This window comes from Leptosomus discolor, chromosome Z (assembly GCF_034619465.1).
Source record: "Leptosomus discolor isolate bLepDis1 chromosome Z, bLepDis1.hap2, whole genome shotgun sequence".
Lineage (NCBI taxonomy): Eukaryota > Metazoa > Chordata > Aves > Leptosomiformes > Leptosomidae > Leptosomus > Leptosomus discolor.
Genome location: NC_141419.1, coordinates 61,085,261 through 61,102,821, shown reverse-complemented (window position 1 = coordinate 61,102,821; position 17,561 = coordinate 61,085,261). Strand labels below are relative to the sequence as shown.

The 17,561-nt window shown below is 36.3% G+C and overlaps 1 protein-coding gene across 2 annotated transcripts in view; it reads right to left on the bottom strand.

Annotated features, from left to right (window-relative positions):
- The window catches only part of PTPRD (protein tyrosine phosphatase receptor type D), a 281,812-nt gene that overhangs the window by 139,807 nt on the left and 124,444 nt on the right, over nucleotides 1–17,561 (bottom strand). For both annotated transcript variants that reach the window (XM_086480568.1, XM_086480569.1), the window contains exons 4-5: nucleotides 3,291–3,479; nucleotides 1,324–1,341 (exon numbers count right to left, since the gene is read on the bottom strand). In XM_086480568.1, the coding sequence (XP_086336694.1) occupies nucleotides 1,324–1,341; nucleotides 3,291–3,479 (207 nt within the window). The remainder of the gene's footprint in view (nucleotides 1–1,323; nucleotides 1,342–3,290; nucleotides 3,480–17,561) is intronic.

Genomic DNA, 17,561 nt, shown 5'->3' with positions numbered 1-17,561 from the left:
GGTGGTACTCATAAAAAAGGCAGGACAGGCTTCAAGAAATCTTCTGCTGAAGAAAGCCAAAAATGTGCAGCAAGAACAAAAAGGCTGCTTGAAGTGAAAAAAAAGAAACTGCATTAGTCATTTATAATCATCAAAATATTGTTTTAAAGAAACAAAACTCCCTTAAGACATGCAGATTGGTAAGAAAAGAAAGACAGTTTTCCGCAACTTACAATCTTAAAGTACGTTTGCTGAAAAACAAAGAGCAGTTGAATTAGAAGACAAAAAAGTTAAAAAGCATGGTCTACGCCAACAAGGAAGAACCAACCAACCACTGCTGAGGACCATAGGAGGGCCCCCCCCAAGACACCCATCAAAATCCACAAGTGGGATTAGCAGTGTGGTGTCACAAAACCCAAGAAAAATACAAAACAAGAATTATAAAAGAAGTAAACATTTTTGCCAGAGTATCAAAAACCAACAATACCACACACCACCAAGAATAATAAGTCATTAACCTTTCATTTCCAAAGCCTGTAGATTAGAAGATCCAAAAATCTAGAGGTGAGAGAATTCCAAGAAAAAGAAAACAATAACAAAAAATGATAAAGGGAAAAAACCCACTTCTTTAATTTTTTAGGGGGGGACACATCATTCTCAAGTTTAGGAAGTTAAAAGAAAAAAGGATTGAAGAAGAACAAAAATAAAAACCTTTTATGAAAGATAAGACAAAAAGAAGATAGTCCATGTTGTCTTCTGCATGTCTGCTACTGTTCTCCAGACCATCTTGGCTTTGGTCCAGGACAAGAACAGCTAAGGAAGAAAAAAAATGATCTTTTTTTGCTCCAGTTGGACAAAAAAAAGAGGAAGGAAAAAAAAAAAAGAAAAAAGAAGAAAAAGAAGAAGAAGAAAAAGAAGAAGAAGAAGAAGAAAAAGAAAAAAGAGGGACAAATGGTACGCTGTGACTGGGCTATGGCCAGAAGACCTGGATATGCTTTCTTTGAAGCATATCACAAACTGAATTATTGTTTTTTTTTTTTTTTTTTTTTTCAATGAATAAACAAAAAAGGGAAAGGAAAAGGGAGTGTGCAGAAAGAAAGGTCACAATATGAGAGTCACTGATCATAACCAAACAAGACAAAGGAAAAAAAAAATCAGATGATGAACATTTCTGTGGTTTGTTTGGGGTTTTTTTGGTTTGTTTGTTTTGTTTTTTTTTTTGTTTTTTTTTTTTTTAAAAAAAACAAACAACAAACCAAAAAAAAACAGGACAAAGATGAGAGGGATGAAAGGACAGAAAGAATGAGTAAGATCATTCTGTGAACGTTAGTTCAGCACTCTTACCTCTTATTGGTGTACCACCTGGGTGGATAATATGAATGCAAATAAGATTAGAAAGAAGAAGCATTAGTACGAGAAGAAGGAGGCTAGGGCTTTGGAAGAAGAATCAAATTAGATTTACAGAATTAAATAAGGTCTTAAGAGAAACTTGAATTACTATACTGTTAAAACAGGAATATATTAGATAGTATTATCAGGTTATAAAAGCAAGTTGCATTGTACCACAAAGGGCAAAAAGGCTACAATTGGCTGCATTGCCATTCTCAGAGTAGCATCTGAGTTCTTAGATGTTTGGTTATATAGGGTTAGATATATATCGAATATCCCTCAAATACTTAAAGGAAACTTTACAATACTGCACTTATGACATAGTTTAGGAAAATATTGGACACTCTATTTAAATATATATATATATATAAATCTATATATATATAAAAAGAGGATACACTGAAGGTTATCTCAAAACAAACACTGTAGTTTAGGCTGGATTATGGCATTTACTGTTCTATAGCTATGTGATACATGTGTAGTTCTTTTAGGTGTTGCTATGACTGATAAGACAACATTTCTGTGGAGGTGTGCGTGTGCGCCTCTATAGGGATCTGGTGACTACACTGACTGTTAGTAAAATGCATGCCATGCATTTTAAGAATAATAATAATAGTAATAATATAATAATCATCATAATAATAATATTCTGAATATGGAAATTAGTGGGGGTGAAGTGCGCTTCAGAACTAAGCACTTACCAATAGATTCTGGAGATTTAAATACGGAGAGAAGAAAGACAGCATAAAAATATTATTATATTCCTTATAATTTGGTACAAAGTTTTCAGTTAAAGCTTTATATACTAAATCATCTATGTCACGTGAAAAATTAATTCTTAATTTACATTAACAGAAGGTTAATTTACACAGTTCTGCTGACAACAAGCAAAAAGTCAGTTAACAAGACGATTTAACATCACAGGACAGGTCAAAAGCTGAGAATTCTGGGTAGACATGTGATTAAACAACTTAGATTCTACAACGATATCTACTACAATTGCCAAAGAAAAAAGCTCATTCTATCCCAATTACCTTATTTAGGGATAAGCTTTAAACTTTATAAATTTAGAGTGCTGTTTGTCTTTTTTTTAAATCTAAAGAGAGCAAAAGAATAAACTAGGGCAGGAGGAGAGTAAAAGAACTGCTAGGGAGGTGCAAGGGGCAAAGAGAGAGAGAGCAGCAAAAGCTGGATTCTACACCAAAAGCAGACTTCTGTAGATCCAGAAAATGTAGGATTCATAAAGCTTTAGCATGGGCGCACACTACTGTGGCTAAATGTGTTGGAAAAATGTTAAGCCAGCAAAAAAACTTTATTCATACATTACCCATTTTTTTTTTTTTTTAATTTTCTGTTAAAGGTATAATTGTGCATGGGAAAAAGTATTGTGTTTTATGTAGTTGTGAGAGGAAAGAAGATGTGTCCAAACTGGCTAATCTTTGGTGGAGTCAAATGTGGAAAAGACAGCACAAAACACATTTTAAATTTTAATTGAAGTGTCTAATGCAGGTTTTGGTTTTTGATGAGTATAACCATTGGTACTCCTTGCAATTTCTGAATGAAGTCCAATGTTGAAATAAATTTGTTAAAAAAAATAAAAAGGAAAGAAGAAAGAAAGAGGAGAAAATGGATCCATCAAGTACTGCAAAAAGCAGTAAAGAAAAAAAATTATCAAAAAGTACAGTCACAGCAGTGAGCAATGTGGAGTAAACAGAAGCTGCAAAACACATAGAGACAGACTCTAGAAAAGGCTATGACAACATCACAGACATGGACAACACATTCAGTAACACAGAAAGAGAGAAGGAAGAGAAATTATTACCTATAAATAAAAAGGAAAAAAAAAAGGAAGAGAAAGAAAATAAAGAAAAGGTGAGAGAGAACAGCTCTGGGCGTCAGTGGAAACAGTAACAAGACCCTACCTGAGCGTAACTGTTTGATGCGGCCATTGTTGTTGCTTGTGTCAACAGGTAAGAAATCTTTGAACCAAGTTATTTCGGGATCAGGATTGCCACTGGCTGCACATAGCATGGTAGCTGTACGAGTTCGTTCAACCACCTTCAGCTGTGGGCCCATATCAATGGTGGGGAAACCTCGAGGAATTTGATCCTCTGTAAAAGAAATGTATGATTTGAAGGATTTCACTTTAGTTATGTAGTAACAAGAAAGCCCCAATCACCACCTTTCTTACAAGTTCAAGGGTCCCCTAAATATTTGTATGCAAGTAATTGATGCAAAGAAAAGATACTCAGGCAATATTTTTGGTAACTTATAGTGATCAAAATGCTGATACAAAACAGAAAGTTCATAAAATTGGCTACAATTGCAGTTACTTATAAAGTGCATTAAATTGGCATAGATACTGTACGTAGTGCATAATCATTAGAAGTGCACTATGGTAGTTTACAACACTGATGTTGCTCTGCTTGTGTGAGTCCTTATTATTTTATATGAAATATTGAATTATCATGCCTACGAACAACAGGGAAAAAAACCCTTTCTTTACATGAAGCAAGTACATAAGGAAGTGTGATCATGCAGTACAGGAGCTGGCAAGGGACTTGACCCAAGTTCTATTTCTTGCTTTTTTCATTATTACATGCATGCTGTTGGGCTTAACTTTTAATGCCCCTGTGCTTCAGTTGTCCATCTAAGATGGGTATGACAGTGCTTTACTGCTACAGAGAAGTGCTGGGAGGATGAATGCATTGAAGATTGTAAAGCACTGAGAAACTCTAAACATTGGAGCTATGCACTTATTAAAGTAACAGGACATTTATAATGATATTGAATGGATACAATTGTGTCAACTAAAACTCTCAGGAATGGTCAAAAACCCACACCCTAGTGCAGTCAGTAGTGAAATACTAAGAAATACTGAAGAATAATTTGCCTTCTTAAGATGATACAGGCTAGCAAGTAACACTGGAAGCACAGTGGGATCAGGCAACTTCTCAGAATCAAGTTAGCATAGGTAAAATAATCTGTTGAATTATATCACCTTGCTATTCATTTCCATTAAAAAGTCAAAAATATTTTTATTGCAAAATAATTGCATTATTTCAGTTCAAAAAGGAAAAGCAAAAAAAGTCAAAGAGGATTAATACTAACTATAAAGCACATATCTTATTAAATGTATTGATTGGTAGTTACTGACACGCAGCTGATTAATGGATAAACTTAACTTAGAAGAAATCACTCACTGTCAACTCTCTTTTATGAAAAATGTGTCATATTTTCAAACAGTTTCAGGGAAGTCTTCAGACTCTTCTGGAAAATGTATAGCAAGCAAGTATATTCTATAAATCTTTGCAGTTCCTGGGTCTGCTGTTGCCCATGAGCTACTACAACACAAATGCACATAGATACTACACTGGCAGAGTAAACACAATTCTCCAGTTAAGTTTACATAAATATTCAGAGCTAGTATTTCTACCAATCTGTGGTTAAGTGTCAAATCCTTCACTAGCTATAGGCTCTTCCCAAAGAAAGGTATGTTTCATGTTTGTTCATAAACATGAAGTCTTTACTTTGTGAGTAACTGACAAGATTTGACTTGTGACGCATAACAGGATTTTTATGACCTGACCTTTCTTTTCTTACTTGGCTCATACAGAAAACCATGGAGTCCCTTTTGTAAATATGTAAGTGTACAATAAAGATAATCCATCTTGAATACTAATAGGATGGAGTAGTGAACAGCTTTCCTTTCTTATTTTTAATAAGGGTAATTAAATTCTATCCATCCCCCTTATGTATAGAATCTCTTTGAATGAATGCTCTTCATGAAATTTTCATGAGAAACATCACAATGTAATAGATTCAAATAGCCAGAACTGTTATATTTTTGACAGTTGTGGCTTGTTTCCAATCTGGCTTTCAGGTATTGGCAATAAAACCCAATATTCAACATAAAATGGACCTGGGAAATAATGAAATTTCTAATTGGAGTGCTTATCACAGTGGATTTATTTTTTAAGATGTTAATTGCTTTTTTTCTCTCTAAGTTTATTAGTGATTTATACAAAACTGTCTTTAAATTTTGATCATACCAAGTTTTACAGATCATAAAACACACTGCAAGAGAGCTGAATACCCCATCGGTGAAAAACTGCCTCTCTGTTACAGTAAAACTAACTATTAGAAACTTTTGATATATTGGTAGCTGTACAACTTCACATGAGGTGAAAAGAAAAATACTTTTTACTGCTCATTAGTATGCTCATTAGGCTCTAAACCATAGTATATACCACTATTCCCTATTAATATTCAGTTCTAGTGAATTAGCTTCCAATTCATCAACAATTTAAATCAGACTTGACCTTCTCAAAGCCATTTGGTACTGTCGTTTTGAGAGGCCATTAAAGGGCAGGTTTCTCTGTCCTTGTGCTTAGTAAGTCAAACATGTAATACATATTTTGTTTACGATGACAGATACAAGAAATTTAGAAATACAGCACATTCTTTGAATTTGTTAGGTGTCTCAACAGTACTGCATTCCATTACTGGCATTAACAGAATGCCTTTAATACTGTGCTAGTACCATTTCCAATTGCTGGAAGAGATATACAAAAGTTATTTTTCACCAAATGTATGGCCTGAACAACACAGAGAGGCAATTACAAAGGCTAGTTACCCCATGAACCCTTAAGAGAGAATGATAGGAAACATTTATTTGCCTTGATCCCCATCACGATTGTTCTTAGTATTTCTGAACTGTCTCTCTATGTATTCAGACTGTTTGACAATGCTCTTCTGTAAATGACATCCTTGGGATTCCTAGCCCTGTTGCCAGTTTTGTCAAAGTGGTAATTGCTTCACTTCCAAGCAACACATATGGAAAAAGCACATTAATCTCTACATTCAGATTTCAGCATACCTACAAGCATTATCCAACACGTGATTTCACATGTTGCTCCATCTATCTTAGAGGTAAGCCTGCCCTCACAAATGCAATAGTATTTAGTGTAGACACTCAAACTCAGCCTTTATGTGTAAACAGAAATTTTGATGGAGTGGTATCTTGAAAATACCATCAAGTTAAATTATGCTTCACCAAAAAGAAATCATATTTACCTTTAAGAGTATCTACAGAACACAGCGGCGCCACAAGTACATATCATAAACTCTGTTCTGCTCATCTTTTAACTGTGTTTTCTCTTATCTTAAAGGAAGAATTGTGCTGTGGCAATTTCTCTTTAAATGTCATAATTCTTCCCAAGCTATGTCTGAAGGTATACTGTCAAGCCTTTGTATATACAAAAGCATCTACAGAAAGAAGAGGATTTAATCTAAATCCAGCACAATAGATACACAGCTAAAGAAAGAGAAGAAAAGTAATTATCCAGTGTTTGTGCCACACTTTCTTAACATTTTGACTGCTTTTCCTTTAAAGATCTACTTTCAGATCATGTCTAGGCCCTGCTGGCAGCAAGAGGAGAGGCAGGTTTTAGAAACAGATTGGGTCTTAAAGTCTTAAATTCTTCATAGCTACATCGCTGAATCACTTTGGCAATCAACATCGTGTTTTAACAAGAGAGACAGAACAGCATGAATAATTTTCTCAGTTACAGTACATGATGATAATATTACTATGATATGGATATGAAGTGCAAATGTGAAGTACTCAGAGCAAATTGTGATTACTTTGGTTGTGGGTTATAGAGGATAAAGACAAGGTAAAAACCCCAGGGTCCACGACTAGACAGTTGACATGAAAATTGGGTAGTATTTCTGCTAAGTATTTCCTTCCACATTAACTATTTGCACCATCGAAACACCCATGTTCCAGAATATCCATATTAACCTGCAGTTAAATCTGTGTAATCTGACTAACTAAAAATAGATACTCAAAGTGTTCACTGTGGCTCTTAAAAAATACTGTCCTATGTGAAACAATTATTCTTGTTGTGGAAGTGGAGGGTGGTTCTCCACTCTATTCAGGAAGAAAAGAGATTTCAAGATTCACTGACAGCTTTGCCACAGGCAAATTTTAGTCATTCTGTAGCTCCCAGAATAAAAAGGCACACATGGAGTATTCCCAGAATACACTATAGATACTGAAGATAAACTGCCACAATAAAGTTTATTATTTCAAAGAACATTGTAAATAAAGCTTTAATTTTCACTATTGCAGATGTCAGCAGCACATAATTTGCAGTTTTGACATCATGACTGTATTATTCAAAATTATTCTTCCTACAACTGAACTGAACGCAGGATTGAGAACAGTAAAAGAGAGCAGGGAAGGCAGTAAAATCATCATCTTGCAGCAAAGTTGGTATTCTGTAGTATTATTGAAGAACTATGTATGTGAATAAACTGAAAAATAAAAACAAAGCCATTTCTGATTTATACATAAAAGAAAAATTAAGATTTAAAAGATATAAAGTATCAGAAAAGTGCCAGTTAATAAACATTATTGCTACTGAAATATTTCATAAGGTAAATTTTGCCAAAAATTTAATTATGAACACATAATAAATTCTTCTCCCAGGGTCCTTTGTTCAAAGCTGCTATACACAGATGGATACTTTCACTTAGTAGTGCCATAAGTTAGCAAAGGAGGGTAATGACCACACTGTAAGAATAGATCTAGGTATCTGCTGGGATTTCTCTCAAATTTCACACAATTATACCACAAAAGGAAAGGGAATTAGACATTAATAAGATGACCAGAGACTCACTAACAGTTAGTGAATATTCAACAACAGAACAGCTGCCCATACCGTCCCACTAAAAAAAAAAGCACTGAAAAATATTCTTCATATATTGAAGAGATATGCAAAGCTTTTTTGATGCAAAAGAAAATAAATTTGTTTGGTAACTCCGCATGCAATTACCCTGCAAATTGCAGAGTAATGTCTATATAACAGAACACAGAGCCACTTAGACTGAATTATCATTTGTATGAACGTTGAAGCAGCAATTTCACATTGCATTAAGTCAGTTAACATTCACTGTTATTAGCATTTAGCCTTAAATAAGTTCTCTGTTTTAACAAATGAGTGCATTGAGCCTTCGAAATTAGATATCTTCATAAGGACATGAAAATGGAAAAAGGAATTTGCTCCTTTGGGCAATTCTCAAAATCTGTTAAATTAAAGAATGTGCATAGCAAGCTCTTTCTAAAGTGACCTGTCTGATGTGAACAATGAAATACCTCTCACTGTCCTCTAAAAATGACATTCTGAATGACAAGAATTAACATTTGTAAAGTCATCACTCATACGAAACACAAGCCTCAAAATAAGAATTAATTCTCACATTTGCACTCAGGCACTGCCATAGTTTATAGAACAGCAATACGCCTATATTTGTTTGTGACTGAACTTTTGGACATCTCTTCTGCTTACTGGGAATGGAAAGGGAAATACAAAAGGCTGTGTACTAAAAAAAACCACCACGTAGGGAATCCAAGAATCCCTGCCAAATGTCCCTTCTCTAACATAAGGAGAGGACTCTGCCAGAGTTATGGTCATGAAAGAAAGGCAGAGAATGTGAAGTGGTGTTTTAAGTGCAAGTATATTTAGGAAAAGAAACATGAAACTTCTGAAGTGGAAAATCATAGAATCAGAGAATGGTAGGGGTTGGAAGGGACCTCTGGAGATCGTCTAGTCCAACCCTGCTGCTAAAGCAGGTTTACCTAGAGCAGGTCACACAGGACTGCATCCAGGCGGGTTTTGAATGTCTGCAGAGAAGGAGACTCCACAGCCTCTCTGGGCAGCCTGTTCCAGTGCTCTGTCACACTCAAAGGACAGAAGTCTTTCCTGATGTTCAGGTGGAACTTCCTGTGTTCCAGTTTGTGCCCATTGCCCCTCGTCCTGTCACTGCGGACCACTGAAAAGAGCCTAGCTCTGTCCTCTTGACATGCAGGTATTTGTAAGTGTTGATAAGGTCCCCTCTCAGTCTTCCCTTCTCCAGGCTAAACAGACCCACGTCCCTCAGGAGAGAGATGCTCCAGTCCCCTAATCATCTCTGTGGCCCTCCACTGGACTTTCTCCAGTAGTTCCTTGTCCCTCTTGAACTGGGAGGCCCAGAACTGGACACAGTACTCCAGATGGGGCCAGTCCAGGGCATACAGCATCCCATATAATTCCTTATGCAAATGTTCACAAGAACGAAGCTATGTATTTTGCACTGGTGAATAAAAGACAAGAAGACAAGAGGATAGCAAAATGACAGTGACATGAATTTCTGTGATCACCATTTCTAATTTGAGGCTTAGCTTCCAGACAGTGTTAGGATTTAGATTACACTAAATCAGGGTTAAATTGGGGCTTGCCAAGAGTGAGGATTAGGAAAACGCAGGATTGCTCTATCTAGTCAATATTTTAAATATACTAAGATTTGTCTTTCTACATCCCCCTTACTTTCATTTGAAAAACAAAGGGGAAAGAAAAACAGTAGTGATGTTACTAAGTAATTATTATATTATTAATTATAAATGCATAGTATGTAATTATGTTATTAGAATTATTTATTATTAAAGAATAATAAAGTGATGGCAATCTTTGCATTAACCTTTAATTTTTCACATCACACAGTTTTATGGTGCAGCTTATAATAAGATCAGCACAGGTTCATATGTAGACCAAGATCATTTCTTATGTTAGCAGTTGGAATATACAAATCAGTCCAGAGCACATAAGGCACTATTTTCTTTTTCTTCCCCTCCTTTCTACTCATTAATAGTCTGTGTTAAAACATTGATATTAATAAATACATGACACCTTTTATAAGTAATTACCTTATATTAATTCTTAAGTAGAAAGCAATAAAACATCACAATAAAGCTGTAACATACTAACCTGAATGGAGAAGGGGGCAGAAGCATCTTGCTTTTGCTTCACCGAAGAGGACAAGAGAGAAAAAGTGAGCAGTCTGGTAAAGGAGCTGTCAAGACAGTCCCTTCTCCCTCCGTCCTCCCCATTTACACTATCTGTCTAAACCTGTGCCTAAATCTAAAGGAGTGATAATACCGCCCAAGACAGTCAAATGAACTCAGCTTGTGATCATGGCTGTTTCTGTTACTGATGTCGCATAGCTTTCAACAATTTGTTTCCTCTATGCCATAATCCTACTGAATACCTTTTAATGCAACCTATGTGCTCTGCAGCCCAAACTGACAACTATGAACTATACTAACTGCATTAATGTCACAGCTGCAAAATTTAAGGACCTGTCAAAGGAACAGTAGTGGCAAAACCATTAACTTTGTTTAAGCCTTGTTTCCAAAGGAGAATAATACTGCTTTTTGCATTTCTATCTCAGCACCAAAATTGTGCATTTTAGAAAGAGAAAGCGCAGGATTTTCACTTTGATAAGTGGATAGAAAGGTGTCCCAGAAGGACTACAGTTTGGACTCTTAGAAGAAGAAATAAGGAATAAGGGTGATGAAATTGTATCCCTCAAGTTTTGACAAAAGATGCTTGGACGTTAATAGCACCTTTGGCGCAGTGAATTAGAGAGTAAGTTATTCAAGGTAGAGGCTGTGCATTCCAACTACTTTTTATAGTGCCTGGCACAATAATGCACCCATACAGATGTAGCAATTCAGACATTATTGCAGTATTTCAATAAATAGCAAACATAATGATGAATAACAACAGAAGTGCTATTACTGCTGAAGACAACGAGGAAAGAGGTATGTTGTCAGAACAGACAATGAACTCTGGAAAAATGCATGTGAAGAGGATATCCCTTGGAATTCAGTATTATTGAGCATGACATTAATGTTTGTGGTTCAAAATATGCACAGGTTTTCTACATATAATACAGCATTCATCTTCATTGGTCTGAACAGCATGCTTAAAACATCCATAACACTTACATGACTACAGATAGGTGACTGTAAAAAATAATAGCTACAGTAGCTTCCCATTTTAGTGGTTTGTTTGCCTTTTTTTTTGTGTGTGTGGTTTGTTTGTCTTTTTTTTTGTTTAAAATCTTTCTATCACTATGAATGCATGTCTACCAATCAGGAAAATGCTGGATGAGAAAAGGAAGATATAAGACAATAAAGCAATGCCTGATATCATGTATTCCTAATATTTACGAGCAAAAGAGAATCCAAAGTGCTGGCAAATATCAAAAAATGTGGCGTTTTTGAACCTGCAGGAATATTTAACAGAAGCAAGAAAGAATTTCCTGAATGAGTGGATAGTGAAGTTCTTCCCTGGTGGCCTGACTATGGACAGACTGGGTGTGCTCTATACCTCACTCTTCCTGAATATGAGGCAGGTACCCCTCTCACCTCTCACGTCGACCTATGGCAACGTTCCCTCTCTGTCACAGATATTGAGAAGATGCCTAGGGATCTGTTAACAGGGAAGGATAGGCATAGGAGAAGAGAATAGAATAGGTATGAATTTCTTTTTTGCTTGGGGTGAGTTTCATCACCTCAGTCGAAATAGCTCTGAGGAAGTGTCAAGGAAGTTAGAGGGCATTTTCTTCTGGGGGAAACACAGCCATTCACTTCTGTTGTAGAAGAACACAGAAGAGCTTTCTCTGCAGCAGAGGATACATGTTGCTTAAACCCCAGCTTTCTCACACTTCTGTGCCCAAGTTCAAAAATTACTGCTGTCTGATAAATATCCTTTAATGATTATGGAGTTATACAGCAGAACCTCATATTAACACCTAATAGTATACAGGTGGATGAAGTCATACACGCAGCAACACAGAAACGTTACTACTTCTAAAGCCTAAGGCAGCCAACACTTCAAGGTTTTCATCTCAGAAAGACTCACGGGCTTATGATGTCACAAACATAATTTTGCTATGGATTATTTTGCCCCCCAAAAACCAATGTTAGAACTGGCTGCGACCTGAGACTTCGACCTCTACCTGAAATTTTGCTGCTGCCATAAACTGAAGTAAATGTACTGGGACCAGCGGTGTTTCATATCTTCATTAATGATATTAACAGTGGCATTGAGTGCACCCTCAGCAAGTTTGCTGATGACACCAAGCTAGGTGATGCAGTTGATATGGCAGAGGGACAGGATGCCATCCAGAAGGACCTGTTGAATCTCATGAGGTTCAACAAGCCAAGTGCAGGGTCCTGCACCTGGGCTGGGGCACCTGCTGGTATCAATACAGGCTGGGAGAAGAAACGCTAGAGAGAAGCTCTGTGGAAAAAGACTTGGGGGTATTGGTGGATGAAAAGCTGGACATGAGCCAGCAATGTGCAACTGCAGTCCAGAAGGCCAATCGCCTCCTGGGCTGCATCAAAAGAAGTGTGGCCAGCAGATCAAGAGAGGTGATTCTGCCCCTCTACTCTGCTCTGGTGAGACCTCACCCAGAGTACTGCATTCAGCTCTGCAGCCCCCAACACAAGAAGGACGTGGACCTGATGGAGCGTGTCCAGAGGAGGGCCATGAAAATGATCAGGGGGCTGGAGCACCTCTCCTGTGAAGACAGGCTGAGAGAGTTCGGGTTGTTCACCCTGGAGAAGAGAAGGCTCCGGGGGGACCTTATAGGTACCTTACAATACCTGAAAGGGGCTTATAAAAATGCAGGGGAAGAACTGTTCACAAGGGTTTGCAGCAATAGGACAAGGGGTAATGGTTGGAAACTAGAAAAGGGTAGATCTAAGTTGGACATAAGGAAAAAGTTCTTTAATATGAGGGTGGTGGATCACTGGAACAGGTTGCCCAGAGAGGTAGCGGAAGCCCCATCCCTGGAGACATCCAAGGTCAGGCTTGATGGGGCTCTGAGCAACCTGATCTAGTTGGAGATGTCCCTGCTTATTGTAGGGGGGTTGGAGTAGATGGCCTTTAGAGGTCCCTTCCAGCCCAACACATTCTATGATTCTCTGATTCTACGAAATGGGACTAGTCTGGGATTTAGCATGGTTCATACTGTAATAAGAAGTGCTGTTTTCATAGAAGATAAATTACGCCTGTACGCTTGAGTTACTGTGTGGAAGAAAACACTCAACATCCTGTCATGCTTTCTAGCACGGTGGAGGTCTGCCTCCGAAGCAGGCACAGAGGGCCTGGTAATGCAAGGCAGTGATCATTCTGATCCACAGAGAGGTAGCACTTGCAATCCTCCAAAGCATTTTTCACAATAATAATCACACAGCCTTCAGAAAGCGTTTGTGAATTGTTGTGAACCGAATTGAGCAAACTCAAACAGGCTTTCTGTAAGACTGAAGTAAAGAGATGTACTTCAAACTTTCATATTTGTCTAGCAACAGCAGCTAGTATTTCTCATGGAACTTTAAATGAGGAATGGCATGGGGATTCACGCTTAAATTGCTGAACATAGAACAAAACCAGATTTACTCAGCTTTGCTGTAACTGTTGCTGGAATTTATCAACAAATTATACTGTCACTAATTCAAAATAGGATCTTGGCTTTGCATAGGAGCATACGATGTTAAAACATGCTTTTTTTAAAAAAAAATGTTTTACATGCTGAGCTCAAGGTTCACACCTGTAAGCCCATCATAATTATTTTATCTAATTATGAAATTCAGTGCTACCTCTAAAAAAATAATGAATCAAAATCCATCATTAGCAGCAGTAAATAAAATTTATTACGGTCTACAGTCTGAGTGAATATCTCAAATTTACAAATAAAAACTCTTGTCAACAATATTTGTGAGTGTTTGCTTACTAAACATTAAATTGTTTTTATGGAGGGTATAGGCAAGCTTTTCTCACCAACTTTCATCTGCCTGCTAAAAGATGATCCTAACAATGCAAGACGTACTTTCTAGAACAAAGTGAAGAGGAGGTGGTTTTGCTTTGGTTTGTTTTTTTTTTCATAAAAGAAATTTCTGCAATGAAAATGATAATTTGTTAACACAGTTCCAGTGGAATACTGTCCTAGCATGGACATAAGGAAGTAGCTGTTCTGTGCAGCTAGAAGTCATGGGCCTGCTGGCATAATGTTCAAACAGTCCAGTGTGATTGCCAGAAGGCCGAGGGGTGGGGCAGGGATGGAGGGGTTGGGAAGTGCATCTGAGAAAGAATAGTAAAAAAGTTTTATGTTATTACTGTTATTTGCAAATTTATCACAAACTGTTCTGTGAGAAACAGTGAATGAAGTCAAATGGCTGTGAAGGGCCAGTTCCTGCCTTTGAAGAGACACAGTGTGACAGACTAAGCTTAGCATAGCATTCTATGTGTCAAGTACATAAAAAATCAGTGTAAGCACAGAAAACCTCCACGCAAACTCTGTGGACAGACTTAACACATGATAAATTGTATGAAGAAGGTATAAATGAATAAAACAAAACGCTTGAAAAAAAAAAGATGTAAATCTGTCCAGTGGTGAATTACCACTCAGTGAGAGGCTTTATGCCACAGAAGCAATGCGAACAACTGACTGAGAGCACCAGGGTTTGTGTCTCATTTCAACAATGGAACTGTTTTTCTTTGGATTTATTAGTAATAACAGCTATGATCCATTTTATAACTAAATACAAAATTAATTTCTTTTAAAGAAAAGACATCAAACTACTTCCCTATATGCTGGAGAGGTAGGCATGAAGATTATTATATGCACACTTTAGAAGCAATTGGGAGCAGATGTTACAGTAATTGAGAAATAATTTCTGCTGCTAAATGACTATATAGCAATAAATCTTATAATACAACAGTATTTCTGTATTTTTTATACCCAAAGAAGACTTAAAAATCAATCTGTGCAAGCTAAACATCCTTCTGCTTTTATTTTATTAAGATATAGTCATTTGAGTAAGTGCTACAACAAGACCCTGAAAGTGTGAAAAAGTGATTACAAAAAGAAGGGTTTTTTGGTTTTGACTTTTCATAACTTCCAGCTCCTTTGGCACATGAGGAAAACATCTTGCTAAGATATAGCTAGCTTTTTTTTTGGTATTCTTGCTTTAAATACTGTGCTTCTGGAAAAGTTTTGTCTAAACTGTTTATCCTGACGTAATAAAATCGTTCTGAAGAAGCTGATATTTAACCTTTAATATGACACATTTAAGCTTTCATATCATTACAGGACCCACTGTAGGTACATGTGTCCATAAATACCATTATCTCCAAAGTCCTACCTTAAAATCTTATTTTCCTTTAAAAACCCACAAACAAGCCACCCTGGAAGAGTACCATCAAGAGCTTTAACAAAAACATTCTCTTGAATTTTGGCCTTAAAAAATCTCTATGCTTCTACAAAGCAAGATAAAAATCTTTCTCTATTTGTCAGGTTTTGTAAACTATTAGGCCAAAATTTTCCAAGGTAAATATTCAGGTTCACTTTATTACATGACTTTTTTGGTATGTAGTAGCTGGGTTTGCATAGAAGTTAGTATCATGGAGATCACAGATGCAGAAATACTTCCACAAAGTTTTTGCCTGAACACACTTGAAATCTTCCTCCACACAAAAATGTCTGAAAGCTCTTAGAAACTATGCACAAATAGCTGGAGAATTCCCACATCTCTGTTTCTATGCCTGTGGTCATCTTTACCAGCTCATATAGCAAGTAGGATGACATGAACTGCTGATGCTAACTTCAGTCTTCAAAAGAAACACAAAACGATGGGTTTGCTAGATGATCTTCTGCTGAAGTCTTGAACAACTGGCAGCAAGCATACTGAAGTGTTTCTATCAGTTTTATACGAGCTTACAAACACAATCTTTTTCACAAGAAAAGCTTAAAAAAAATAAATTTAAATTCATGACTACCACAGGAGGTACTCTTAATTTATTTTTTGCACAAATTTAGACACAAAGTCTTTTGTTCCAGAAAAGGAGATAAAAATTCCTTAGAAAATATCTTAGATTAGTCTCCATGAAAAGCAAAAATGAATCCAACTATTAGCTGTAAGTTATTGCATCCTGTTTCAAAGTGCAGAACACCAGAAACTATGAAGGATTTAAAAGTCAGGATACATCAGCTGTAAACTGGGAGATTATTTTTCTAATGATTCTGCATCAGGAAAAAGTGTATATCCATTATCTAGTAGCAAAATATGTAGTAATGCTAAATGAACTTATTCACAACATACGCTAGCGAACAAGTAACTTAGTGTGAATTATTTCTCCTGAGTATGCAACATTATCTATAGAAGCTTCCAGAAATCTCATTCTGTCTTATCTTTTTAACTCCTAGGTAAAAGCTCATTTCAATTAAGGTAACAAAAATAATTTTAATAGATATTATTTATGTAATATGATTTTGCAAAGCATTTCACAAAGCAGATTTACCCACTATAGTGAAAAATGGGTACAGTTACATCTCTGTAAGTCAAATAAATGCCTTTTTTTCCACCCACAGTATTTAGTTTCATCATATGAAAGATAGTGAGGGTGTTCACAGTATTTCTGAGTCTAAAAAGCACCTGCTCCAAAACAGTTTAAATGATAAAACCACTACACATTAAAAAAAAAAAAAACAATTCAAAATCAGGTTTGCATCATTCTGTAACATTGTATAACTGTAAAAATTATGAAAAAACAGTATTATTCCATATTTCTTAAACCCAGGCAGTCTGTTCCAAATAATCACATGAAGAAAATTATTTCTTGATTGGCTGCCAATGGCTTTAAAACTTTTTCATCACAAAATTTATCTAACTTAAAGCAAATGAGTAGTCTCATTGAGAAAACTGGCTGTAATGGAATTATTTATATACTTAAGTTTGTTGTTGAACCAACTATCGTATTTTCTAAATTCATTGCTGTATCATTTCATAGGCTATTTCATATTAAGCTTTCTTTCTACTCCAAAAGCAAATCAGATAATTTACAAATTTTCCCTCACAGGTGACAAATACTACATTTTCTTTCTCCATAAGGGAAATCAACTTGAATGCGTATCACTCATCTGCCTGAAGATTCATAAAGCACTATTTAGGTTTTATGGCGAGTAACACATAAACTTAGACATGCATCATCAAGAACATTGCATTTCACCATGGTATTTGGGCTAGCTCTTATGCGAAGCAGATACAGTACTGCACAGAAATAAATGGTTATTTTCTAATATAATGGAAATTATTTACTAGAAAACCAAGATCAAAGAGAAAAAGGTTATTTTCCAGTTGATGTTTTGGCAGTTGAGGTAGGCTGACATTCACACATGCAAACCCTGATTAAAAGACCCACTGGATTTTATCACCATTCATAGTTAACAACTATCTTTTTTTTTAGATCACAACAGTATATTAAGGCAAACAGCACTGAGCTTTTAGCCCTGTACCAAAG